This window comes from Trametes versicolor (genome assembly GCF_000271585.1).
Source record: "Trametes versicolor FP-101664 SS1 unplaced genomic scaffold TRAVEscaffold_6, whole genome shotgun sequence".
In the NCBI taxonomy this organism is placed as follows: domain Eukaryota; kingdom Fungi; phylum Basidiomycota; class Agaricomycetes; order Polyporales; family Polyporaceae; genus Trametes; species Trametes versicolor.
The window spans coordinates 70,274-95,815 of NW_007360326.1; the positions used below are offsets into that span (position 1 = coordinate 70,274).

At 58.3% G+C, this 25,542-nt stretch overlaps 8 protein-coding genes across 8 annotated transcripts; 6 read left to right on the plus strand and 2 right to left on the minus strand.

Moving 5' to 3' along the window:
• Window positions 1-513: 513 nt before the first annotated feature.
• Window positions 514-1,545, plus strand: TRAVEDRAFT_64729 (uncharacterized protein; the record flags this gene model as incomplete). Its single annotated transcript, XM_008040314.1, has 3 exons — window positions 514-566; window positions 628-873; window positions 928-1,545. 3 exons carry the CDS (start codon window positions 514-516, stop codon window positions 1,457-1,459), a joined length of 831 nt encoding a protein of 276 aa, XP_008038505.1. The 3' UTR covers window positions 1,460-1,545.
• Window positions 1,546-2,024: 479 nt separating this feature from the next.
• TRAVEDRAFT_64730 (uncharacterized protein) lies at window positions 2,025-3,529 on the plus strand. Its single transcript, XM_008040315.1, has 4 exons — window positions 2,025-2,135; window positions 2,194-2,383; window positions 2,441-2,706; window positions 2,772-3,529. Exons 1-4 carry the CDS (start codon window positions 2,052-2,054, stop codon window positions 3,312-3,314), a joined length of 1,083 nt encoding a protein of 360 aa, XP_008038506.1. The 5' UTR covers window positions 2,025-2,051; the 3' UTR covers window positions 3,315-3,529.
• Window positions 3,530-3,800: 271 nt separating this feature from the next.
• TRAVEDRAFT_58539 (uncharacterized protein) lies at window positions 3,801-6,671 on the minus strand. Its single transcript, XM_008040316.1, has 3 exons — window positions 6,407-6,671; window positions 5,665-6,134; window positions 3,801-5,609 (listed from the first exon to the last, which is right to left on the minus strand). Exons 1-3 carry the CDS (start codon window positions 6,561-6,563, stop codon window positions 4,449-4,451), a joined length of 1,788 nt encoding a protein of 595 aa, XP_008038507.1. The 5' UTR covers window positions 6,564-6,671; the 3' UTR covers window positions 3,801-4,448.
• A 511-nt stretch (window positions 6,672-7,182) lies between these two features.
• Window positions 7,183-8,021, plus strand: TRAVEDRAFT_47290 (uncharacterized protein; the record flags this gene model as incomplete). The annotated part of the gene is made up of 4 exons (XM_008040093.1): window positions 7,183-7,370; window positions 7,445-7,551; window positions 7,621-7,858; window positions 7,904-8,021. The coding sequence occupies 4 exons, from the start codon at window positions 7,183-7,185 to the stop codon at window positions 8,019-8,021; spliced, it is 651 nt and encodes a 216-aa protein (XP_008038284.1).
• A 346-nt stretch (window positions 8,022-8,367) lies between these two features.
• TRAVEDRAFT_20234 (Ribokinase-like protein) lies at window positions 8,368-9,715 on the minus strand (the record flags this gene model as incomplete). Its single annotated transcript, XM_008039883.1, has 6 exons — window positions 8,368-8,971; window positions 9,023-9,131; window positions 9,187-9,279; window positions 9,330-9,440; window positions 9,489-9,522; window positions 9,605-9,715. The coding sequence occupies 6 exons, from the start codon at window positions 9,713-9,715 to the stop codon at window positions 8,368-8,370; spliced, it is 1,062 nt and encodes a 353-aa protein (XP_008038074.1).
• Window positions 9,716-9,951: 236 nt separating this feature from the next.
• On the plus strand, window positions 9,952-16,100 carry TRAVEDRAFT_148162 (uncharacterized protein). Its single transcript, XM_008040317.1, has 8 exons — window positions 9,952-10,362; window positions 10,412-10,810; window positions 10,861-11,000; window positions 11,053-12,003; window positions 12,053-12,290; window positions 12,350-15,136; window positions 15,256-15,427; window positions 15,580-16,100. The coding sequence occupies exons 1-8, from the start codon at window positions 10,349-10,351 to the stop codon at window positions 16,039-16,041; spliced, it is 5,163 nt and encodes a 1,720-aa protein (XP_008038508.1). The 5' UTR covers window positions 9,952-10,348; the 3' UTR covers window positions 16,042-16,100.
• Window positions 16,101-16,265: 165 nt separating this feature from the next.
• Window positions 16,266-20,230, plus strand: TRAVEDRAFT_28878 (uncharacterized protein). Its single transcript, XM_008039966.1, has 8 exons — window positions 16,266-16,530; window positions 16,604-16,716; window positions 16,779-16,910; window positions 17,077-17,155; window positions 17,210-17,941; window positions 17,997-18,233; window positions 18,293-18,646; window positions 18,717-20,230. The coding sequence occupies exons 2-8, from the start codon at window positions 16,634-16,636 to the stop codon at window positions 19,410-19,412; spliced, it is 2,313 nt and encodes a 770-aa protein (XP_008038157.1). The 5' UTR covers window positions 16,266-16,530; window positions 16,604-16,633; the 3' UTR covers window positions 19,413-20,230.
• Window positions 20,231-23,030: 2,800 nt separating this feature from the next.
• On the plus strand, window positions 23,031-23,984 carry TRAVEDRAFT_123001 (HET-domain-containing protein; the record flags this gene model as incomplete). The annotated part of the gene is made up of 2 exons (XM_008040318.1): window positions 23,031-23,180; window positions 23,328-23,984. Coding segments are annotated over 2 exons (807 nt in total), but the record flags the coding sequence as incomplete, so codon positions are not given.
• Between the last annotated feature and the right edge of the window lie 1,558 nt (window positions 23,985-25,542).

Genomic DNA, 25,542 nt, shown 5'->3' on the forward strand with positions numbered 1-25,542 from the left:
TCTCCCCCGAGCACTTCCAATTGTCGCGCTCACGGCGATACGCTCACCACTCGGCCATACCAATGATAGTGCACCAGAGCATCCGCGAAGCATCGCATTTGTAGACTGTGATACAACACAGACTTGAAGTCGCGTATTTATCCGGCTCAGGCTTCACGTCTCCGTATGTGCGAATAGTATCGTAGACAAGTACTCACATAAGTATATCTAAGAAAATGATGTTCGTAGCTCCCAATGTTATAGCCATGCACGGTTGCCGCCAGAATCGATGTTTATAAGTTACTCAGGTATAGTATTGACAAGTCCGACTTTCTCGGAAGTCGAGGCAACAATCTGCCAAAATGAGCGCTTGTCCCGAACCACCACACCTTCCTTCCCGCTCACGCCTCTATTTCTTCATCTTCGAAAGTATCTGAGGCTCCTGTAAAGTCTAACATTTCCTTAAGTGCTGTTCTGATACCGGGTCGACAACTCATAACCCTCCAAAACTGACGGCATCCAACACACTGAGCGATGCCTCATAAACGTGCAAAACGCTCCGTCCGGGAGAAAACTCGCGCCGAATCGTACGTTCACTCCGAATCACAAGAATAGCCATCACCATTCCTTACGCTTCACACTATGCAGGGGCGCGGACCTCGTACCCGGCGTACGCAAGTCGATCGAGAACGAAGAGATCCCGAAAGGTGCCGCGCGCGTACTGAACGCGGCGAAGATCCAGCAGGAGTTCGCGGAGAAGAAGCGCAAGCAGCGTGATGAAGCGGACGGCGCGGGACCGTCTCGCAAGAAGCAGAAGGGCGGCGCGGGCGGCCAGAACGAGGGAGCGAATGCGCTGCGCATAAAGCCTGGAGAGTCGATTGGGCATTTCAATCGGTGCGTGTATCGCTGTTTCCTTTGGGGCGCCGTTTGGCTTAAACTGGGACATAGGCGGGTGGAGGACTCGCTGCGGCATACGGTGAAAGAGGCCATGCAAAGTTCGTCAGCGAAGATGCGGCGGACGCAGAAGGAGGAGCAGGAGGAGCTTGCGCAGAAGAAGGCCGAAAAGAAGGCTGCCGTTGCTAGCTCTAAGGCTGCAAAATCTACCAAGACATCCGACGGTAGCGACGACGACGACGAACCTCCGTCAAAACTCAAGTCAAAACCAAAACCAGAAGACAAGAGCGAACGCGCGGTACCATTACGCCGTCCGGAGACGAAGCACGACGGGAAGGCGAAGGAGTTCGAGCGGGTGTCGTCGTCTGCGCCGAAGCGGCTGAACGACATTGTGCAAGCACCGCCGCAAATCAAGCAGCTCCCGCGCAAGGCGAAAAAGCTGGCGGCGGCTGGCGGCACGCCGAAGACTGGAGTATCCCTCAAGGACGGCGTACTGTCGATGGCGCAGAAGGCGATGATGGAGGAGGAGCGCGACCGGGTTATCAGGCTGTATCGTGAGATGAAGCGGAGAAAGGGGTCGACATAGGGCGGTCCTTTGGGTATCATGTATGTTTTCCGCACGTCTGCACGTTCGCATCCAACGTTCCTGCTATCACCGTGCGCATTGCGCAGTTTACGGCAAGCTCTCCTCGCTGTTCCGTCTCCCGGCTCGTCATGGTGGCGGTGATATACAAGCCGCGCTGACTACTTTCGCCATCGACCTCGTGCCGATATATTGTTCGCTCGGCTCATGATCTACGATTACTCCTGGTTCACTGACCCACTCGGTTTCTTGAACTTTCTTTCATCCACAATCCTTGGGTGTCTCTAGTAATAAGTATTGAGTGTCGGTACGGGTTGCGTAGCCTCTTTGCACCCACGCTGTACTGCCCAGAACTATGTTAGACTAGACAGGTCCGAGTGTACTCCGAGGAGGTACATTAAGATGGGTTCGGCGCAGTTGATCGGAGGCTGTGCGTAAGCTCTGCGGCGAGGGGCGCTACTAGAGTAGACAGGCCCTGCGCACGACCCGCGCAGTCGATCGTCCTGTCCATCCCACCCTTATATATCGCCATCATTCACTGATATCCCTGGAGAACTCCTCTCTTCCTCCCGCCACCACAAAATCCCAAGCGACCATGATCATCGCGAACAACAGCGAGCCCGACACTGAGCTCAAGGGCGCACCCGCACTGCCCCCTAAGGATCGTTCGCGACCACCGGTGAGCCCACAACACTTGAGCTGCAAGGATTTGGAAGTCTGATAGCTCCTGTAAACAGCCAATTTCCCAACTTGACCAATTGCCACCGCCACCCCCGTATTCGCCTGCTGCTGGTCCCAGTACAGCTGCGCCACCCCCGCCGCGATCTGTGCCCGTGCCGCGCTCGCCCAGCAGCACCATCTTCCGGCCACAAAATGCGCAAACGGTGAACTACTTCGAGGTGTTCTCGAAGCATATTCCCATTGAAGGTATGTGGATATTGTGTGCACATCACAGAACTCTCCTGCTAACTCCCAACCGTGCAGGAACGTATCTCATTGACCCCACACTTCCGTCGGTCGGACCGGTGCCGAGTACACTACGCAAACAGCGCAGGAAGCGCAATCGGGCCTGGGGCAAGGACGGGCGCGGCACCTCCGACATCAACGCCTCTTTCCGCACGCGCCACGGTGCTATCAGCCTCGACCTCGCCGTCGTCGCAGAGTCCCCCGCCATCCCACCGCCGGGCACGCCCAAAGTGCCCGCCACAGTCGTCGTGTCCACCCGGCACGGCCGCATTAATCTGAACTTAGTAAGCCCCTTCCACCGCACGCAGCAGGCACCCCACACTCCGAAGCTAACATACCCGCGCCGCAGTTCGAAGCCCAGCCCGGGCGGAGCGTCGACCTCCAGGTCGAGTCGCGGCACGGCAAGATCACGCTCCTCCTCCCGCCGACGTACGACGGCCCGCTGATGTTCGAGACGCGCAACGCGGGCGCGGTCTCGTTCCTGCCCGCCTTCGCCGCGCGCACGCGCACGCTGCGCGCGGGCGACCGCGAGACGCTCGTCGTGTGCACCGCGCCCGAGGAGCCGGGCAGGCCGAAGCCTGCCCCGCCGATGTCGCCGTCGCAGCCGGGCCCGGACGACGGGGACAGGGTGTTCGTGCGCACGCGCCATGGGCGGATTACGGTCGGGATCAGCGGGCTCGACCGGGTGGAGGAGACGCAGATCGCGGGGGGCCTGTTCAAGCGGTTGGGCGAGCTGTTGGAGGTTGGGGGGAGGGCGCTCGGGCAGTATGTCGAGGCGCATGCGGCGGTGCTGGAGCGGAAGTTGTCGGAGAAGAGCGTGCAGATTGGGAAGGCGCTTGACGCGAAGTTCCCGGACAGCAAGTCTCCGGCGTCGCCGACAGGGCGTCCATGAGGAGCGGAAGTCCTGGACCTTGGTCGTGCGAGGAGCTGTCTAGTATATGCTGTCTGTGTGCTCGAGTTGATACCCAGGCTATCCCGTGGTATGTTGTACGATATGTTATGTTCCGTGGTATTCGTGCTACTGAATCCCAGGGAAGGACTCGTACACCTCAGTGATGTCTGTTACTCTAGTGTCATTGTTTAACGAACAATTTTGGAAACCCAGTCCGCACTCTAAGGAAACTAACGAAGACGAGAGCAATCTGTGACGACGCTGCCGAGTCAGGCAAGCAACTATCTCAAAGAAATCATAGGTCCCATGAGGGTGTGCGTCGTGCAGCGCCTTTCTTCGTGTGCAAGTTAGCCAAACACCAAAAGGGGCACCGTAGGATTCGCACAAGAAGCATCGATGCACAGCAGGTGCTGCAGTACAACGTGCACGCTCACTACCTCCCGCGTTTTGTGTACACTGCGGCCAACAGATGGTATTATGGCCGCATAGATCTTCGGCGTGACATGAACATAGAAATTGTGGTAATAAGCGTAAACGAGGTATCGACGAGATTGTAGCGGCTCGTTGCCCAGTGGAGACGGAGGAGGCTTCCCAGGTACCTACGCCAATCGAGCAAAGCGACACGGCTCCGCCCGCACGGAAGAGGAAGTGAAGGAGCGAACGCGGGCAGGAGCGACACCAAACGATACGGAACGCAGAGGGGAACAGAGAGAGAGAGGAGGGAAGGAGGGCCCGCATTAGAGCGAACCGGGGTGTACTGTAGGGGGATCTCATCTAGAGCCGTGAAACACAGGAAGAGGATCAACCGCCAGAGGGAGCGAGCATGGGTAGCACAAACAGGGAGAAGGAGGAGCCGGCAGCCGTTACGCTGGGCAGGGATGGGTGGAAGTGACAGGCGAAGGACGAGGTGCATGCTCGCGCGCCCAGAGAATCCAGTTCTGCCCCGCCGCCGCATAATTACGCCAATGGAACACAAGCACAGGGACACACACCAAAGGATAAGTAAGACAAGACAGATGTCGAACAGGGGAGCAATGCTACAACGCGTGCACCTCCGCGCCGAAACGCGCCACAGTGGGCGCGTCAGATCGCGAGAAGGGAAGCCGCGGATGGTGGTGATACAAGTCTGCTGGTTCAGATACCGGCGTAGGCGTCGTCCTCATCGTAGAGGGTGTACACCGTGTCCGGCCGCTTGCTCATCGGCACGACCTGGCCGCGCGACACGGGTGTGGCAGGAGAAGCGGGCTCGGAGAAGTGTGCGTCGGCGGGAGGTGATGGCATGGTGAACGTCGAGCCGAGCGGCGAGGGCGCGACGTGCGGCGTTGAGGGCACGAGCGGGAAGTCGAGCGACACCGGCGAGAAGGGGCGTTGCTGGATCTGGATCTCCGGGAGCGTAGGCGGCTTGGATGTGACGCGCGACTTCGATGAGTACGTCGGCGACGGCGGCATGGGGAACGAATCGCGCTCCGGGGCGTGCTGCAATTGCTCTTCGTGGAAGCTCATAGTCGGGTCGGCGAAGGGCGACTCGGGGAAGGCGCTCTCTTTCGGCGTCGGCTGTACGGTGAAGCGCCGCGGCTCGTCAAAGCTCAGTGTCGGCTGGAGCTCAAGAGGCTCAACTGTCCTCGGGGACAGTACCGGAGCGGCTCCTTCGTGCTCGGCGAGTTCCTCTGCAACCTCCGCGACCTCAGAAGCGGGCAAAGGCTGGGGCGGGTTGGTGTTCAGGCGGCGGGAGATCTCGGCATACTGGGCGGCCTGGAAGGGCGTCACACTGGACCGGTTCAGGTCAACATACTGCGCTCCGTCAACTGCCGGCGGCGTAGAAAGAGCAGCGGACGACGGTTGGCGAGAGAGGATAGCAGAGGAGCCATTGGAGGGCTGGCGTGAGATCGCGTGTCCATCTTCAGTGTATGCAGTGTTGTATGCTGCGACAGAGACAGGAGTACCAATGGGTGAGTCGCCGTAGGGCGAGAAGAAGGGGTTGGCCGAATTGACTGAGGTCGGAGTGTACGGACCAGGGGTCATAACCTGACCCGGAGCGAAGGACGGCTGGCCATAAGCGCCTGAGTATCCGTAAGGATGAGACATCGCCGGAACGTCGTACGGAGCCGGGGTGTTGGCCATCTTGCGCTCAATCATAGTCGGAGGCCGGGGCGTGTTGCCATTGCGGTTGACAGTCATGGCGCGGCTCATAACCGGATAGTTATCGTCTTGGAGCACGACAGATTGACGCCGGAAAGCCTGAGCGTTAAACTCATTTCCATCGTCCTCATCGTCATTAGTCTTGCGTGAACGGCGCTGCATGGATATCGTTAAACAACAGTCGCCCTGATCTACCAGGCATTCGACTTACGATGAAGTAAACCACAGCGAACAGTATACCAGCAACACCGACAACAGCTGCGATGATACCACCCCCAACCAACCCAGGGCTTGTTGTGGAAGTAGGAGTGGTGGACGCCGACGGGCTCGCAATAGCGCTTGAAGCTGCAGCTGCACTGCCAGCACGAGTGGAAGTCAACGTCTGAGTCACCTCAGTGAGAGCATTGGCCACCGTCCGGGTGGTCGTGGTCGGTGCTTGGGTGGTCGCCGGAGTCGTAGCAGCTTGCTGGGCTTGCTGTTGCTGAGTAGTGGTTGGTGCAACACTCGAGGTAGACGTAGTGGTGGGCACAGGCGTAGCGACCGTAGCAGACGTAGTGGCGGGAGTGGACGTTGCGGCGGCGACAGCGGTGGACGAGCTGGTTGTGGACGCAACCGGAATTATGCCCGTGGCCGAAGTGGTCGGCACAATGGCAGACGTTGTGACAGTAGCGTTGGGGTCAGCTAACGAAAGTTGTTAGCATATACGGTCTTGCTTCAGTCTATCTATCCAAGATAGCAGGCGCCAGGACGCGTCCGCGAGCTCAAAAACAGTGCACTCGCGCAGCTTGTACACGCGCGTTGGAATAGTGTAGAGCATCGCGAGATGGGACAACAAGTCTCTTGTCGCCCAGATGAATGTTCAAAATGGCGAGGCGAAGGAGAACGACCGTGATAATTGGGCAACGCGACGCGACATTTCGGCAAAAACGACCCACAGGACATGATGTACTCACCAGCAACATCCGAGGTAGTGGTAGGGAGCAAGATGTCCGTATCCGTGGTGAAGATCGCCGTCGGGGTGTAGACCCAACGCTTGTTCAACCGGCGGACACCTCCCGCTAGGCCGCGGCGATGGACGCTAGACTTCTCGACAAGGAACTGGGCCGACATTTCGTTGTTTTTGTGAGACCGAGAGGCAAAAGAACGTGATGAAAAAGAGTGAACGTCCCGCGGAGGGACTGTGAGCGGCCTGCGAGCTCGGAGAGGGGGTGCAGGCAGAGGCGGGCGTGAGGCTGAGGGCAAGAGAGGCAGCGACCACGACCGAGACTCCGAGTCCGACGTTGCCAGCCAATTGCCAGCCATTTCAATTTCTGTCACCAATTTGCCCAATCAACCGGCAAATCTGTCTGATAAATACTTTTTTGGATTTCGAGGCCCGGGCCGCACACACCGGCGCTATGTACCCCGGACGTCTTTATAGAACTGGGGTAACGTACGTTGCCACTGCGAGAGCTATGTCTTGGACTCCTCCGACAACTGCGCCATCCATGTCTCTCTACCACGCAGCAGCACAACGACCGCAGTATTGGCCATGCATCCCTGCGGGTCGAGACTTCCACGCTTGTATGGCTCCCATGGCCGGAGTTTGGAAGGCTAAATCCGGCGTCAAGCTTGGAATGTCGTGTTCACGTTGCCATGACGGATAGGCGCACCGTTCGCCACCGCCTCTCCGGATCCCAGCCCTCATCACTCCGGACTCCCCTCTCATGACAGCCTGCCCGGTGCCAGCATGTTCCTGCAGAGGCAGGCTGTACTGGTCTGGTCACTCCTCGTCGTCCTGCTCCTCATCGCACTTGTCAGAGCCGACGTCAACATCACTCTCGAGGACACCGCTTCACAGATCATCTACAGCCCCTCGGCGTGCGGTTTGACTCTTTCTTCGGCTGGAACCGAGACCGAGACCTGCGATAGTGCATGGTGCGTACAGCTCGATCTACTCTCACTGTATTGCGCCCTTAGCCGATATTTGTCTCGATCCCGATCGTCCGCAGGCGCATCGTTGCTGCACAGAATGCCTCTGGCGGCACGCTCACCACCACATCGGGGCCCACGGATGGCAGCGGAGGGCTAGTTCCGCAGATATTTCTGTCTGTGAGAGGTGCGTAGCTTCCGCAATCCGTCAAGTTAAACGCAAATAGATGTCGCGTGCTCATGTCTGAAATTGTAGCTCGTGCTCTCTTCGTCAAGACGTCCCCGTCATCCAATGCCATCGCAAATGTCACCGTGTCCAGCATGACCAACCCAATTGTGTCAGTCAGATCGGAGCTGAACAGTTCCGTCGACTCCATATCTATCATCGGTCTACCCGAGGACATTGTCACCACGCTCTCAGTTGCGTTTGTCGCGTCCAATATTTCGACGCATCTGGATATAGACTCTATCGCCGTCCTTATCTCCGACAACAAGTGAGCTGCGGATTTCTTTCCCGCTAAGATGCGATATTGATGAAGTCAGTACATCACCATTCGTTTCTCCTCCTCTACCTTCAGCCACCATACTTCCATCGGTCACTCCATCCATCGTTATACCCAGTCCCACCCAGACACCGACGAGCTCTGGACAGACTAGCGGAGATATCGCGGCGGAAGTCCTAGGCGCTCTTCTAGGGACAGCGCTCCTTGCGGCTGTCATTTTTCTAGGTCTTTGCATTCGTAGGAGGCGGAGGCGTCCCGCACAACCAGAAGCTGAAGAGAAAGCGGAACCATGAACTGTATATCCACTCACTCGTTACGGGAACCCTGCTGCTCGATCTCACATGAACGGTGTACTTATACCCAGCCCACGAATTGTACCACCACCCACCGCTAGTTTACACGACCTATAATCGTGGCGAGGCCAAGATACACTCTGTACATCGGCACCTTTCCGCCGCAATCTATCTAATATCCCCCTCGATACCATTGACTCCTTGGCTCTATGCTGCCCAGAAGTTCGTCCACGGCTCCAGACGTCTATATTTAATCGACTGCGTCCCGCGGATGATGTCCTGGCCCTGGATGAGCCGCAGTTCGCGCCCTCTCATCCGCTTGATTTTGCGCATCGGCTCGCGCACGTCCAGCTCCTCGTCCGTCACCTGCCGCTCGTCCTCTGGTAGTGCCATAGACGCTTCGTGGGTCAGCGAGAGCATCGCGTGCGTTTGCGAGACTGCCTGGGAGGCAGCGCGAGACAGCGGCGACTCGCCGTCGGTGCCTTCCGCGTTCGCTTCGTCGAAGTGGGCCAACACGAGCGCCGAGAAGAGGTCGCCGACGCCCGAGAAGTAACCCGGAAGGCAAGGGAAGCATGTTGCATATACGGCAGAGGCACCAGGGGTCTCCGTCCGAGAAGAGGCAATGCATGCGAGGTAGTCGGCGTCGGCTGACTCCGTCGGGGGACGCAGGTGTGCAGGAAGGAGCCCGGTTAGCCATTGCCTGAGGGGTATGGAGCTGATGACGACGTGGGGTACGTGGTAGACGTCGTGAAGCGTTTGTATGGCCCGACGAAGGGAAGACGGGTCTATCATTTTGATGTCTGTGAGGACCCTGTTTTATGGCGATGAGAGGTCGTTCCTCAAGAGGTAATACAAAACGTACTCGACTTCAAACCAGTTCGGCGTAATTATGGTGGCGAGGGGAAGTGCCTCTCGGTAGATAGGCACCACCTCTGGCGCGACATACAGTCGTCCCGAGTCACCCAAGACCGCTGAATTAGTCGTTAATGTTTTGAGCTTTCAATAGCAATCACTAGCTTTACTCACGGTCCAAGAGATATATGAGCTTAGGGTTCCTCTCGCGGAGTTTTCTCGCGAACAAGGTAACTGCCGCCGTAGCTTCCGCTCCGGGTATATATCCTTTACACGAAAATCAGCCACCCGTAACATAACTCGTTGGTTCCACTGACCTGTCAGCAATCGTTCTTGTCGAAGCAATTCATTTTGCTCCATGATGCCAAAGATCTGCTCGAGTTCGCCCGCAGAGGCCCTCGATCCCCCGAATCGGGCATATCCTGCATCTTGTCAGCCTTCGGCCATTGCAAGGAACCAGGGCACAGCAAACTCACCGGAATGGTTGGAGAAGTTGACGGTGTTTACGACCTGTGTCCGGCGCAAGTGCGTCAGTGAAAGGGTCCTCGACAGCCTAGAAGCGGCGCGGCAATGCAGATCAGATATTCCTCACGTCGACATCGTACCCGAGACACTGCAGAGGGAAGACCGCGGCCTTCCCGCCGACGTATCCGTATGTAACGTGGGACTGGATGCTCAGGATGCGTCCCTTGACTTTCGCCATCGTGTGCGGAGGTGGTGTGCTGCTGGAAGCCTCGCTCGCGCCGCTGCCGCCCTTGCCCCGCCCGACGCTTTCAGCGACTTCCTCATCCAAGTGACTCGATCTCGCGGGCGGTTCGCGGAGATGAATTTGGTTGCCGAAAATTGTTAATTTATACGCTTGGATAAGCACGTTAAGCTAGGTAACCCGTAAATGGGAATATGACGCGAATCAGCTCTCCCCTCTCCCGCCGTCATCGACGGACCCGACGTTGGCAGACTACTGCTCGTCGCCGTTTCCCCCATCCTCTGGTCTGCTGGACGTGCTCTCTGGGATCATCTGCTTACCCGCGTCTTGACTGTGTGTTCGGATCTAATTCTGTTTTGACGGTCCCTTACGGGGGCGTGTACTCTCGGACCGCACTATTACGGCTGTAAACCTACGATCCTCGCTCTCCGGGGGCAACGAGGGGAACATTCGACACACCTCGCGCTGTGTAAAGTGTCATAATACTTGCGGAGGCAACGTGTCATCGGTGCCATTCACGTGTACCCCGATCAACCCCACGACGTCGTGCAAGGCGCTCATCGTTCCACCTTCCGACTTTCTCGAGTCGCTCAACCACGACCTATCACGACTTAACGAAACACAAACACCATGGACGGTACCCGGTATGCATCTGTGACGTCTAATACGTGATTCCTGCTGATCAATGTACAGATTGCGAGAGTCGTGGTACGCCGCACTCGACAATGCACAGGCGCACTTTAGGCAGCTTCTCACCTCCCATGCATCTTCTGACTGGAAGCGCCTGCCAGTCACGAACGATGGTGCTGCCCCGACGACGAAGGGAAAGGGGCGTGCATCTGGCGTACCGGAAGTCACAGATGTTCTCGTTCACCGCCGCGCAAGCAAGTCGGGGGAAAACGTTTACCGCGCCGTCCTGGAGGTGTCCATAGGCGACGAACCAATTTCCCTGGAGACGTGGAAGTCTGTGCTAGTGACGCCAGAGCTGCGGAGAGAGTGGGATCCGGCGGTTGAGGGCGCGCAGCTACTCGAAATGTTCGACCAGGCGACGCGGATCTCGAAGGTTAACTTTAGGTTGGGCTGGCCTTCGAAGTGAGTGCATGTTATATGCTTTTCTCAATCTCGCTCCAACTCGTAGACAGTCCTCGGGATGCGGTCACAATATCACGCACGTTCAACGATGCCACTACCCTCATCGACATCTCTACCTCGCTTCCTCGTTCCCCGGACGAGCCGACTTACCTGCGACCCTCTCCTCCATATGTGCGCTCTGATGTCACATGTGAGTCCACAGTGTGGTTCACTCCGTCACCTCTCTTATCCTTTTCGGCTAGTGTTTGCTTGGTGCATACAGCGCATACAACCACAGCCAAGCGAGCAGAATGGGTTCCCAAACCCTCTTCCTTCGAAATTGCACATCACTTGCTTCTGGCAACATAGTTTTCGATTGCTATGGAATCTCGGCTCAGGCTCGAACTTCGGGCAGCAGCTGGGTGCAATGACCGTAGGCTTATTCAAGACCGTGCAGCAGCGTGGCGCACGCGTCCCGCTCCTCACGGGGTACGGGAACGGAGTATCTATCGAACGCGTACACTTCGCCATCGACAGAGAAGCGCTCACTGTAGACTATTCCATCGTTCCTGAGGACGAAGACCATCCGCCACCAACAGAACACAGCCTGGAGGAGCTACATACCATACGGGAGATACGAAGGCTCACTCGCTCGGTCGAGTTCTCGTTACCTGCCGCCCACGGTTGGGACGTTCAGCTGTCTACGAAGGGGTCAGCCGAAGTGTCGCAGCTCCCTTGGACGGCCCATGCCACCAGACCGCCATCAGCATCATCGAGCGTGGACGCAGGGGTTGTAGACCAGCCGAAGTTCGTCTTCGCGGTGAAGCATGCGTCTCTGCCGAACGATCACTCTGTGCTGAAAGTTCGGGTCGTCGTCGAGCTCTCGGGGCCTTCTAGCGGACTCCGCTTGAACGGCATACCGCAATCGATTGAAGAACTCGAAGCGCGCGACCCCGCGTCCTTCTTCATCTCGCAGTCCATGTTCCAGGACGCGTCGAGTACGGCGGAGAAGAGCTTCCATACGCAGTCTTCTGTCGCCACCACCGCCACAAGCACATCGAGGGCCTCCACTGTCGGCGGCGATCGTCCTCAAATTTCGCGGACACTTACGGAGCGGTCTGCAGCCGCAGAGAAGTCTATACTGTCAAGAGTGAAGCGGAATTATATCTACTTTTCTTCGCTATTGCAAGAGCCGGAGGCCAAATGGAAACAGAGTCAGTATATGCGCTTAGTGCATCGCGCATTTCGCTGACAATCCCTCAGCTGTGGAGGCGCGAGGCGTGTCGGTCTCGCAATTGGACTCGATCGACCCGACGTTGGTGGTCTATCGGGGAGAGGCCACTTTCGTCGGCATTGGTCTCTGGGACCTGTATGCTGCCATCACTACCCCTGGGGCGCGTTCATATTGGGACAAGTTGTACGAAGACGCTACGCTGCTGGAGGACGTGAACGAGCTGACGGAACTGTGGCACTTCAAGACTAAGCCTGCGTGGCCAGTCAAGTAAGAATTGTCACTGGGCATCATGATTACGGCGATGCTGACAATTGTCCGCGCACTAGCGGTCGGGATATGGTCGTGCTCAAGACGGTATACAAGTCCCCGACGACGATCCACGTGTTCGCTTTCTCTGCCGACGATCCAAATCTGTTCCCGCAGATCCCGCCTGTGGACCCGAACGTCATCCGAACGCAGGTGGACCTACAAGGCTGGTCGATCGAGGCGCTGTCCCCGAACACGGTCCTCGTCACCTTGCTGGAGCAGTCCGATCCCAAAGGATGGTCGAACAAGGGGACGATTCCGCAACAGATGATCACCGCTCTCGCCGGTATCGGGGAGTTCGCGATTAAGTGCGGTGGCCCGCCCATCGTTACCCGGCTTGAGGGCGCGAAGACGAACCAAATACGCTACGACCACGAACGCGGTAACTTCCGCGTGGAATATGAGGGCTGCGCGAAACGACGGGTGTCAGGCGAAGCGGATATCGGTCGAGGTGCTTCTTCGCCGTCGCTGCCGGTCATCGAATGCGAGATTCGTTGCGACCTAGACACTTGGGCATCTTCTCTCGACATCGTTGTCGATCCACCGCCTCAGTCCATTGCTGCGCTCCGTCGTCACCGTTTCTCTGGTGGAGGCGGGGGTCTGTGGCTCACCATCACCCACGACGCCGTGTTCTCGGAGCAAGAACGCCTGCAGGCCATCATTCGAAGAGGGCCGGTGAGCGCACCGAAGGACAAGGGCCTGGTCATGGTGAACGGCGTCAAGCTCGATGTGGACTTGGAAGAGATGCCTGAGCGGGAGATGAAGAACATCACGAAGCAGAAGCGCATCAAGCCTGCGCGCGTTCCACTTGACCAGCCTCCTGTTCTAGGCGTTATACGTCGCCGTAAGGCTGAATGGGACGCGGATCAGGATCCTCAAGCCGTGGAGAACGGAAGCAGCAATGGGTCCTCCCCCGCCGCCTCTGCTACATCGTTCGTGACTACCCCGCCCTCCTTCGCGACATCGTTCTCGAAGTTCTTCACCTATGCCGTCGAACAAGCGACGACGTCCACACAGCAGGCCGTGGCTGCTATATCCCCCGCTATCGCCGGCGGAGAAGATGCGGTGCCGTCCTCGGCAAAGCCGCCGATGCAATACGCGCTGGAAGCTCTATCTTTCGTCCAGGAACTCCACTCTCAACCCTCCTCCGAAGGCTGGACCGTCGTCAGCGAGAAGGATTTCCCCGTGCATCGCAGAGTCTACCCTCAAGTCTCATCCGTCATCCCAGTCCACCGGGGAGAGAAGGTCGTCGAAGGCGTTGCCGCAGAAGAGGTTGCTTCTGTTCTCAAGAGCTACGACTGCAGGAAGCAGTGGGATGCACGTTTCGACTCCGCCAGCGTACTCGAGGCGTACGGCGCCGACGCACACACCGCCTTCGTCGTCATGAAGGGAGGTTTCCCTTTCCGGGACCGAGGATTTTACTTGTCTTCCTTGATCGCACGCGAGACCGTCTCCCAACCTGCAGCTCGTCGGAGCGCCACTGAGGTCGACCATTCGTCAAGCGAGTCTCGGTCAGCTATCTTCTGTGTTACGGCGTCCTTTTCACCAGAGTCGGTCGGCCAATTCGCGGCTACCAAGTACAACTCCTACTCCCTCCCGATTGGTCGCGTCTACCTTGACGCGTGGATACTGGAAACACTCGACCCGTATTCCTCGGAGAACTATGCCATCCCTTCCACTAAGTGTACTCGAGTGGTCGCTGTGGACTATGCGGGCTCCATTCCGGCGGCGATGAATTCGACGATCAACGGCATGCTCCCGAAGTCCATCCTTGCCGTTGAGACCTATCTGAAGAACCTTTCGCCCTCGCCGTTGATGCGTCTACCCGCGACGGGCTTCATCCTCGCACCTCCGCCTGAGGACAAGTTGCGGACGCCACAAGCTGGATGGACGCTCCGCCAAAAGGATACCAACCGCACGTTCCTCACCGCTGCATTCGGCCCCTCCAGCAAGGTCTACTCCAGCGTCGTCATCCTCAACGGCGCCGCGAGTTTCTCGCCGCCGGCAGCGGCAAACGATAGGACTCCCAGGCCAAGTACCATACTCCCCGGACCTAACAGTACGCCCGCGACTCCGGAAGCAGAGGCATCTCTTGCATCCGAGCCATCTAACGACAGTCCGGAAGCCAATGCCTCGGAGCGTCGGATAAGGGCCGCACGCTCACGCTCTCCCCGCGCGCGTGACCTCGTCGGGCGGTCTTCGACGATATTCACGCCCCGCGGCGAGGTACGCCACCCCGTGGATCTACTCGTCTCGGAGCTCATTGTCGACTCAAAACTGTACCCTGGCGGCTACGACGTCCTCCTGCGCTCCCGGGTCGAGAAGTCCGGGAAGGCTCAGCTCGCGCTGCCCGTCTCCGCACCCGGGCAGCACGAATCGGGCGGTGTGCCAGGCGCTGACGACGTTGCGCTTCCTATCGCCTGCGCGGCGTATACGCTACCGCCGTCCCCATTACACTCCGCAGGATTGAACACGGACCGACCCCCGCGCCATTTGCTCCGATTCACGTTGCCCACTGCGCAGTACCAGATGTCGACGATCGTGGACCCGCTGACTGGCGAAACACGAAGCGCCCCGCAGAAGCCGCAGTGGCTTCTCGACCTCGAGGACGGCCGCGCGATTATCGACATTCGCGTGCGCCCTACATCTCTCGCAGGCGGCGACAACAATGCGCCCGCGAGGATTGCAACAGCGGTGGCGGTGAACGGGGTGCGCGTGGCTGTGATGAACGAGAAGGAATCACTCACGGCGCTCGGGCGCGACGAACTCTTGGAGACGCGCACGGCGAAGGCGGATATCCTTGCACGGTGCGTGCCCATTCCACGTTCATGTGCACGCCCCGGTGTCCTACGCACGCCGTGTGGGCGTGCCTTGCGCGCGCGTGCGCTGTTTACTGACGCGCGCTCGTAACGCCTCGTATCTGCAGGTCCGTTGCCGCAGAAGAGCAGGTGCCGACAGCGCTGCAGACCCCCCTGGCCATTGCCCAGCACCTTCTGGAAGCCCCGGCGAGAGCACCCGAGCCGTCTGACGCGCCAGAACCTCAAGAGACGGAGAGTACGCCCGCGCCATGCGAGGCGACAGAAGAAGCCGCCGAGAACGTGAGTAATTCACGGCCGCGCGCCATCTGTCAAAGTACCGCTCGCTGACGTGCTGCCCGCTCCGCCCTGCAATTTGTTTCGTTTCGCGCACTCTGCCCCCTGCGCCTGTGCTCCCCTCAACATGCAATCTATCGTGTCGCTGCTCGCAACAGGCATCGTCGGCGTCGTCGATCGCCGAGGCGCACCCGCAAGAGAGCGCCGGGCATGGGCTGATGCGATTCCTGAACAGCTACACGCTGCCGTTCAGCCCGTCGCGGCGATCGAGTGCACAGCTCAGCCCGAGCAGCCCAGACATCGCGGGAGCAAGATCGCCGCTAGGTGCTGTCAGCCCGAGAACGGGAAGCGATGTGCTCGCGGGGACGTTACGGACGGGAACGCGGGGAGGGACGACATACCCGCTGTCAACGGTGGTCGTCGTCGCGCTGATCGCGTTCTTGGTGGGATCGTTGCTGCGGTCGCTGCTGTCCCCCGCGGACTTCATCTACGTGGTGACGGACGAGAAGGAGGTGGGGAGCGTGAGTGCGGGGACGTGGAGGGAGATGAAGCGGCTGCTGGAGTTCAAGTATGTGCTTGGCGGGTGGGACTTCCAGATTGCGGTGGTGCGGCGACATTAGGCCCCGCTCCAGTACGATATTTGAGGCTACGATATAGTAATCATAATACGCGCGTGTTGTTCTGCACTGGGGATGTTGAAGCGGACGCTGACCGGGAGAGAGGAATCTAGGAAGGCGGGGTACGAGGAGGCGTGGGGAGACGCCCGGTAATTGCCGCGCTGAGTTTGTGACCCGCCCGATGGGAATCGGGACGGGCGTGTTCTGCGCACGTCCCTCCTCTGCCGTCTCTCTCCCACCTTCCCTCGCTCAGCTCCCGCCCTCCCTCGCCGTCGACGCCCTCCCTCATCGCCCGACGCTCCCAATCCGACCACTATATCGAGCTGACCCTGTCAGCGACGATCAGCCCTCGCTTCCTGTAAACTGTATCATCTGTACCACCATACACCAATCATCATCCGCGTCGACCTCGCTTGCTCTATCTCTCCCACCCTCCTCGCCCTGCATATCCCGTCCGACGCACATCCCCCTTGCATATCGCTGCTGCGGAAGGTTTGTCTTGCTTACTCTTCTCCCCGCGCTTCCCATACTCGCTTGCTCAGCGCTCATCGTCCGCCTACCTCAGCCTCTCGATCCGCTCTGAGACGCCTCCGCCATGGCCACCGATGGCGCGAATGCCTCCTCGCACAATACTCCCACTTCAGACCAGGTCGCGCCAAGTTGGGAAGGCGACAGAATGTCCGTTTTCATATCTGTGCGTTTCCCTGTGCGCCCCTCACGAAATATCCCCCCTCCCGCAGGTTCAATATCTACATATACGACTACTGCACGAAGCGCGGTTTTCAGAAGACCGCGTCAGAGCTTCTGAAAGAAGCCAATATTCCACCCCAGTCGAGCCCGCCGATCAACGCAAAGCAGGGCCTGTTGTTCGAGTGAGTGCATGTTCGCCATATATTGGAACCCGACAGACCACACGGGCTTCCATAATTCTACGCGTCGTATTGCCACGCAAGTGAATATAGCCCCCGAGATATGCGGTCCATCGTCTCTCAGGTTCATGTCTGTGCCACCGGGTCATCGGCGCTTACTCGTATTCAGGTGGTGGAGCGTCTTCTGGGTACTATTTACGGCGAAGAGTAGTGGACAGGGGCCGGAGGATGCGATGTTGTACACACAGGTGCGTTGTATGTGTCTTCGTGCCGGGCAATGATACGACACCGTACTCCGACAGCACCAAGCGGCGTCCCAAACCGCTAACCAGAAGGCGAATCGGACAGCGCCTGGGCACCAACGGTACGCCAACGGCGTGCGACCACCGATGCAGAACGGTCCCCAATCCAATGGTGTCGGGGGCCAAGTTCCTCAGCCACAGCCCGCATCGATGCCGAACGGTGCACCAAGCGCTGGACCTTTTCCGGGTAACGTACCACATACCAACGGAGTGCCAGGAACGTCAGCTGGGTCTCCGGGCGGTGTACCTCCACCCCAAGGAAACGGGCCTCAACTCGGACATGGCCAACGTGCGGGCCCACTACAGCAACGCGGCGTAAATGGAGCTCAGTTCCAGTCGCCGACCATGGCGCATTCTCCCCCCAACGCTCAAGGTGGACCACAACAAAACGTCCCGATGGGCGGAGGTCTAGGTCCGGTTGGCACCAACGCCCCGTTGACACAGATGAACCAGCGGGGGAACATGCTTCCTCCCAATGGACCTGCAGGGCCGATGGGTAACCCCCAACACACGCCGCAACCCCCATACCAGCAGCAGCTGGGCCGCTCTCCAAGCAACCCTGGATCACCTGGTTCTGCGATGACCCAGCGCAGTCCGGCGATACCGCCCCGGCAAACGTTAGACGTGCTGAATGTGGAGTTCAACCGCATTCCTCCGCCATTGCTGAGCAAGCTCAAGCAAGATTTGGGCTTCGGTGACAAGGATCCGAACGCGTTAACGATAGACGAGAAGGTTCGTCCGCTGTTGTGAGTGTTCCCCATCCGGAAGTGCTCACCCCCCGCCCTAGCAACAACTGGTAAACCAGTTCCGACGCTACCACATGAAGCCGCCGAACATGCCTGGCCCCGGTCCCAGCGCGGGGCCCTCTGGGCAGCCTGGTCCAAGTCCATTGCAACACCCAGCAGGTCTTCGGACACCGCAGATGCAGCCTAGCGCGCCACAACAAGGGCAGCCACAACAGCAACAGGGGCAGAACCAGCAGCAACGGGGTGCGAAGAGAAACAGCACATCGCCTGGACAGGAGGTGGGCGGCGCATACTGATATTGTATGCGGCATATTCTGAGATTTCTATCACTTCTTAGCCCGAACATTTGCCGAGGAACGAATCTTCACCGCCAGATCGCAAACGAGTACGTCGATCGCCTGGCGGAGAACAGGTACAGCAACAGCAACAGCAGCAACAGCAGCAGCAGCAGCAGCAACAGCAACAACAACCGCCCCCGATGGCACCCATGTACCCGCCACAACCTGGCCCGCCGCCGATGCACAACGGTATGATGCGGAACCCCATGCAACCCTTCCCGGGACCTCCAATGGGTGGTATGAGCAACCCGATGATGGGCCACGGGCTAGGAGCTCCGCCGATGAACCCCATGAACGCGACGATGATGGGCGGTCCGCCCCCTGGCGGGATGAACACTGCACAAATCCATCAGGTGCGTCGCAAAGCGTCCTGTCTCCGTCATTGCCGCTGCCGTGCCAAACTGACCTCAGACTTCCGCGCAGTACCGGCAGCAGATGAGCGCTCTGCATAAGGGCCCAGCACATATGCCACAGATGCATCCCGGCGGGAATGTAGCATCTCCGTCCGCCTCCGGTGGCCAACAGGGCGATGAGCAGCAGCGTCAAGGCATGCAATACATGGCCAGCGGTATGCCTCCAGGGTCTCGCATGGTACAGAACAAGCCGATGGGGATGCTTCCCCCTCCATCACCCGGCATGAACCACAAGCAAACGGGTGGGCCGATGAAGTCGGAAGGCTCGGAAGGCCCTATTCCAAATGGCCACATCGACCGGTCACCGCAGAATGCCGCCGCAGGACACCCCCAACAGCTGCAGCAGCATCCCCACCACCCGCAGCACCCGCAGCAGGGCCAGACGCCTCAGGGCGGCCCTCCTCACTCAGGGACGCCAGCGCCGCCAACGCCGACAGCATCGTCGATGACCGCTCCGTCACCGTCGGCAATTCTAGGCACTTCGACCCCTTCGATGTCGCATCCGCCACCGCCCCCTCCACCCGGATCGTCAGTGCCAACTGATGGCCTCGACCCGACGAACTTCGGCACCATCGACTTTGGAACCGGGACCCTCGCCGACTTCGAAGGCAGCCTGGATCCGTCGATCTTCGGAGCGGAAACGAGCCTCAACTTTGAGCGCGACTTCGCGGCATGGTTCGATCCCGAGAACGCGAACGGGGCATGAGGAGCGATGCGCGGAGACAAATTGTAGCGGCGATCACACGATGGTGCCGGTGAACAGTGCGCTCGGTGCTCGGTATGTGGTGTTCATTATCACGGTCGGACCCGTCCTGGTCGATTCGGAGGACACTTGCTGGTTCAGTTCGTCGCGCGTTCTCATCTTCACCGTATCATATCCTCCCTCCCCCCAACGCCTTTGCAATCTCCTATTCTTTCTCCCAAACTCCCCGTCTTTGTCACAACTCCTCCCCCGCCCTTGCATCGTATACCGGCTGGCCATATTTATGCCAAAAGGCCGGCAGCTCGTGTTTCCTCGCCATCCCGGGTACACCTCACGCTCGAGATCGTCCGGTCTCGAGCCGCCGTCCACCGTTATTCGTAGACTATTTGCTTGCGTCTCCGTTCACACCCGCCGTCGCCGCTGCCGTTGCGTCGGTTCAGGTGCGCTGCTGCTGTGCCACCGCGGTGTCTGCTACCGCACCTTCCCACCATACCGCTTCCTCCTGAAGACCGCCGTCGGACTGTCTACTACCCACTCCCCCCATGCTCCCCCCTCCAGCCCTATCGCTGCGATGCCTACTGTCCGGGATGAGCCCCGAGCGTCGGAGCTCTGAACTCACCCCCTCCTCCGCCCCTCCTCACCTCACGCCTCCCAGACCCGTTCCGCCTACATCCTTTCCCTTCGCTATCGTGTTGTTACCCTACGCCCGCCGTCCGCCGTGTTTTCCTGGCTGATTGATTGACTGTTCCTCCCTATCTCTCTATCCCTGCCCCCCATCGTCCATTGCCCCCATGTTCCATAGTCTGTATAGTGTGCGCTTATCTCCCGCTCCCGCCCCCGATCTGCCTTGCCCCGCCACCGCGCGCCCCCTTGTCGCCCCGGCCTGCAGCTAGTTCGTCAGGTTATTGTGTCCCGGATGGAATCCTATTTTGCTTGTCTTTCTGCTTCTCTATCTCTCCAATTGTGTGCGTGCCGCGTGCTAGCGGTATCTCCCAATCCAGTTCACAAAAGCAGCGTGCCATCGCGTGCCGAGCACATGCATCTGCCGCGCTCGTGGAACAATCGTTGCTCGGTACTGCTCGTACGCGTGCGTGTGAGGCTTTGAGGCACGACCGGCATCGGGCTACCCGCGAACCATCAAATTCGCTAGCGCGAAGTACTACTAGGCGACATGTGGGCGACAGTTTAGATTGGTCACCTGTTGACAACTTCGCTGTCCGCGTATGCAGGGTCATCATTCCTATCAAGCACCCGACGTCGTGCTTTACGAGAATCGATAGCGCTACGTCGAGCGGTACGGACTGCTGCTGTCGATGCAATACCATATTTGGGCTGAGGGCCCGAGGGACGCGGATGAGGTTGAACGTACTTCGACCGTTCTAGTACTAGTTGCATATTTATTCGGGTCCGGTATCGCTGTGTGCACACTGCACTGTGTATGCGAGCCTCATCTGTACTACGATACACGTACTTGTTTGAGACACTAGCTCTAAAGCAGTTCATTGATATTTGTGTGAGCGCTAGTGAGTGGCCATCAGCAAAGTGTGCGAAACTGTGCATAGCAAGTCAGTGCTCGGCGAGGATTGCATTCCTAAACCGGCCGGTTAAACGCTGGCATTCGACCACCACACGCGGCCTACCATCGACGCGCTCGGCGAAGGAAGGTATACTCGCGGCCGCGCTCGGTGAAGGATGGCCATAATATTGCCATGCAGGGGGAATATATGCAAGAAATCGCCGCGCGAGGGGATGGAATGCCATCCTCCGCCGCGCATGGCAACGTATGGCAAAGGTATGCCATCACTGTAGCCGCCCGCGGAGCCGTACTTACTCGATATCGTAGTGTGAGCGAATATTAGCAGCGGCCCCGGGCGCGCATTAATCGGGAGTCAGAGTAAATTGATTGCGGTAGTTTGTACGAGTCTAGTGGTATCCTTAGGACTGATGAAATAAATGCGATGAGCTCGGAATGAAGACGTGACTGTTACCAAATCGAGGCATGTCGGCAGGTCGGCGGCGGGCGCATGCATATATGGTCGGTCGATCCTCCCCCTCTCATGTCTTCACGCCGACTTCGACTTATCTTCACGCACCCTCGAAGCATCGCTGTTCGGCTCCCTTGCCCCAAACCCTGCGCCCTACGCCTGTCCTATAAAGTTCTCAGCGCTCTCGGTGTCCCTCCCATCGTCTCTTGTCTACACACCCCCATACCCGCTCTTTCTCCCTGCTTCAAGTCTCGCCGGACCTCCGTGCTGCAGTCACAGCTCTTGATACACTCTATCTGGAGTCCCGCATCATAGCTAGTGTCTCTTTCGAAGGTGAGTTGACCGGACAGGTGTGCAGCGCGGCGGTGAGTCCCTTTCAAGCACAGGCCTTGGTGAAACTGTAAGTCTTGTTTATTTATGCATATATGCGCGCGATATTGTGTGCTAACCGATGGTCTTGCGCCGCCCTGCTCGTAAGGTACGTGATCTTGCAGGCATCCGAACGAATCCTATCGTAGGTACAGCACCAACGTGCTTCAGTCCCGCGGGGTCTGGGCTCATCACAAACGACTGCCCCACACTGCTAGCAGCTGAGTATTTCCCTCGGTCCGCCTTCGCAGCTCCTACTTTATCAGCATTTGTATGCTTCGCTCGCGCTGTATGATCGAGTTGTTTTTCAATAAATCGTCATTTGTTATCTATTTCTATATGATTATAGCCCCGTGTGCCGGGGTCAAGTATAGTACTGTAGCATTATAGTAGGCATGCATTGGTGATCAGTTTACCTGCCATCACATTCCAGTGCCATTCTATAGCCATGAATGGCCTGACGTCGCCTTCGGTGACATTTCCTGCCTTACATGGCCGGGATGGCATATACATACCCGGCGGGGCAAAGGATGTCAGCGCTGGGCGGAGGGATGGCAATGCTCGGCAGGTAAATGCCATATCATCGTGTACCCCCTGCATAGTTCGGCGGAAATTTGGCTAGCAAGGTAGACATTGCATTGAAAATTGGTTATGCATGTCCATGCCAAACTATACATACGGGTATGCAATGTTTCGCACTTTTTGCTGATGCGTACAAATCGACGCCATAGGCTAAGTATTAGCGCTCTCATCAACCCAAGACCTTACCCATTCATAGAGTGGACCCATGGCATCCTCGTGGTAGAACTCAGTGAGCAACTCAGCACACGCGTAAGTGCTGTTGCACAAATCCGCGACGATGGGGAGTCTGTCCTGCGGGTGAGTCGGACACTTATTGCCGTGCAGTACTGATTGACTGCAGCAGGTGTAGATTCGGCGGCCAGTGTGGTTCTGTTGCCAGTGGCTACCTGTCAAAAATCTTTCCGCAGCTGAATGACCACCAGGCCAGGCCGTCGTCAAAATGGCTCAGTTATCGATACTGTATGAGCTCAGAAGCGTTCACGTTCCAAAAAGCGATCCGGGTGACTAGTCACCTTTGAACAAGTCGAGAAGCGAAGTTTGACTTCTGTCCTGCCAGCGGGTAGTCAAGCCCATCCTGGGATTGATATCAAAGAAGCTGCCCAGGATATATATACTGTCGTTCGAAGGTGAGTATCGCTGACTCGTTCTTGCGTACACATTTCAACACTCCTGCGTAGCCCCCGCCATGCCACGCTTTCTAGACACGTTAACAGGCCAATTCGTCTGGAAGGACAGTCCGGCCAACGTCATCTATGCTATTCTATCCCATACATGGCGATCTGCGGAACAAGGCAGCGAGCAATCCTACGACGATGTCTGTAAACTCCAAGCTGAGGTAGAGGCCTCACATGCATCAAAGTACCCGCTATACTCCAGGGCCAACCGCGTTGGGGTCGATCCACTCGAGTCCCGGACCAATGGCATCTTCTCTCACCCCGCACTCTCAGATAAAATCAGTGGTAGCTGCCGGATCGCACGAGAGGCTGGGTACCGCCTGATCTGGAACGACGCGTGCTGCATCGACAAGTCGAGCAGTGCCGAGCTCACCGAGGCTATCAATTCCATGTTCCAGTGGTACCGGCTCGCAGATGTGTGCTACGTCTACCTCGCGGACGTACCGGACGAAGATGCCTTCGGGGCTCGCTTTGCGCGAAGCAAATGGCACCGGCGCGGGTGGACGTTGCAGGAACTCATCGCTCCGAAGCGGGTGGTATTTCTCACCCAGAACTGGCGCATGATTGGCACAAAGTTCGGGCTAGCGCTGACGCTGGAGAAGATCACCAATATCGACTTCAACGTTCTCACTGGCCGCGCTGCCCTCGACTCGATCAGCGTGGCGCGGAGGATGTCCTGGGCCGCTCGACGGGAGACCACGCGCGTCAAGGACAGGGCGTACTCGCTCTTGGGGATCTTCGGCGTCCATATGCCCACAATCTACGGCGAAGGGAGCAACGCGTTTCTCCGTCTCCAGGAGGAAATCATCAAGGCCATCCCCGATCAAAGCATCTTTGCCTGGGGCCGCGCTTGCGTCTTGGCGTCATCGCATGTCAAGGACAACCGGCTGCCTGGAGACACAGACGGCTACGGCCTCCTCGCAGAGTCGCCAGCTGCTTTCTCCGGTTCTGGCGACGTTTGTCCGCTCTCCCCTGCGGACTTCGCGTCCCGTGTCGGGCGAAGGAAGGAGGACGTCCCTCCTCTCCACAGCATCTTTACCCCGCAGAGCGTCCGGATGGAGCTCTCATGCATCGATCTTGCACAGATTCCGGACCTTCGCCAGACTTTCATGACTCCCCGGTACGCGAGCGTCGATGAAGCGATGTGCGATGAATGCTTCCAGCTCGGACATGCCCATGTGCTTGCCCTGCTCCAGTGCGAAGACGAGGACGGTGCGCTCCTAGCGTTGCCTCTTTGCGAACCTCGGTTCGAATCCGGGGCGCGACGCGGCCTGCTGGTCATCACTCATATCAACTGCGCTAAATCGCTGCACCACCCGGTTCGCACCATCCGTCTTGCGAGGCCCGCACTGGAGGAGGCTCTGGAACACCTTCCGGCCGGACCGGAGTCGATGAACCTATCTATCGTCCAACACTACTCGCGTTCTATGGTGCAAAATTTGTCGCGGGATTGCTTCTCCGAAACTCGAGGCTCATCCTCCATTGGTCGCAATTTCTGGAGACGGGTAGATCAAGGAGGGAGCGGTGTGTTCCGCATTGCTCCCCACTCCAGCCAGGAACTGGCCATGCTCGGCTTCTTTCTCTCGCCTCTGCAGTGCTGGCACTTCCTAGGGGAGGTCATTCTGCTGACCACCCTCACTCCTGATCCTCGGGTTGGACACTGGCAGAGAAGACCGCGGGGAACCACGGAATTGAAAATCACCCTAATCAAGAACGGCGAGGGCTACGACAACGTGCCGGCGGGCGCGCCCGCGGTCCACTTCTCCGTTGCAAACCAGCGATGCATCATCTTCGCGGACACGGACACGCGTTCGCCCACAGATGGCCCCTCCTCCCCCTTGTCCTCCCACACCGCACCGGATACCCCGCCTCCCTGCAGCAGCGGAACTAGCAGCACATCGGTGTCGGCGTTCTCTTGCAGGCCGCTCCTCGCTGGTCGTGCGCTGGCTAGTACGGTGTTTGTCGCCTGTTGGCGTACCGACGAGCCCGGGCGTCAGAACGTGTTAAACCGTCGACTTTTGCGGCTCGCACTGGAGCGTTCGGCGGGGGCGACAAACGCCAATGACTTCCGCGACGTTTGGGTCGCGGTCGAGATCTCCGACGGGTATTGGAGCTGGAGCGACACAATCGACGTCGGCGTCGACAGCAGTCTGCTCGCACCCGATGATGTAAGTGTTGCATCAACTCTGCGTGTACTGCCAGCGTACTGACGTGTTCCTCAGCACAACGCTTTCTCCATGGTGCAAACGAGGAGTCAAGAAGGCTTCGTTTGCGACGGACCCACTGGACCTGCGGGTGGCTGTGCTAATACCCAACCTTCCGTTCAACTGTCACCGCAGGGGACCCACGGCGTACTATCCGTCGTACCAGATGCCCATGGCAGGAGAGAGATATTTGAGGACTCCCGCCCGCCCGGCTCAGTCTCCAAAAAGCTTACGATCAAGGCCAAGGTCCTCGGTATATGGCGGCGCTGGTCCCGCCGATATGAGAAGTCATCCGAAGAAGCTGCAGCACAAACCCAGC

What these genes read in the sequence shown, in the direction of transcription:
- TRAVEDRAFT_58539 (XM_008040316.1), bottom strand. Translation starts at nt 6,563, where the DNA reads ATGTCGGCCCAGTTCCTTGTCGAGAAGTCTAGCGTCCATCGCCGCGGC. An exon ending in CACTACCTCGGATGTTGCTG is followed by an intron (nt 6,135 to 6,406) that starts GTGAGTACATCA and finishes AACTTTCGTTAG; the next exon opens with CTGACCCCAACGCTACTGTC. An exon ending in TCGCTGTGGTTTACTTCATC is followed by an intron (nt 5,610 to 5,664) that starts GTAAGTCGAATG and finishes ATATCCATGCAG; the next exon opens with CGCCGTTCACGCAAGACTAA.
- TRAVEDRAFT_28878 (XM_008039966.1), top strand. Translation starts at nt 16,634, where the DNA reads ATGGCCACCGATGGCGCGAATGCCTCCTCGCACAATACTCCCACTTCA. An exon ending in AAGCAGGGCCTGTTGTTCGA is followed by an intron (nt 16,911 to 17,076) that starts GTGAGTGCATGT and finishes ACTCGTATTCAG; the next exon opens with GTGGTGGAGCGTCTTCTGGG. An exon ending in ATGCGATGTTGTACACACAG is followed by an intron (nt 17,156 to 17,209) that starts GTGCGTTGTATG and finishes GTACTCCGACAG; the next exon opens with CACCAAGCGGCGTCCCAAAC.
- TRAVEDRAFT_64730 (XM_008040315.1), top strand. Translation starts at nt 2,052, where the DNA reads ATGATCATCGCGAACAACAGCGAGCCCGACACTGAGCTCAAGGGCGCA. An exon ending in AGGATCGTTCGCGACCACCG is followed by an intron (nt 2,136 to 2,193) that starts GTGAGCCCACAA and finishes TCCTGTAAACAG; the next exon opens with CCAATTTCCCAACTTGACCA. An exon ending in GAAGCATATTCCCATTGAAG is followed by an intron (nt 2,384 to 2,440) that starts GTATGTGGATAT and finishes CCAACCGTGCAG; the next exon opens with GAACGTATCTCATTGACCCC.
- TRAVEDRAFT_148162 (XM_008040317.1), top strand. An exon ending in AGGTTGGGCTGGCCTTCGAA is followed by an intron (nt 10,811 to 10,860) that starts GTGAGTGCATGT and finishes ACTCGTAGACAG; the next exon opens with TCCTCGGGATGCGGTCACAA. An exon ending in GGAGGCCAAATGGAAACAGA is followed by an intron (nt 12,004 to 12,052) that starts GTCAGTATATGC and finishes ACAATCCCTCAG; the next exon opens with CTGTGGAGGCGCGAGGCGTG.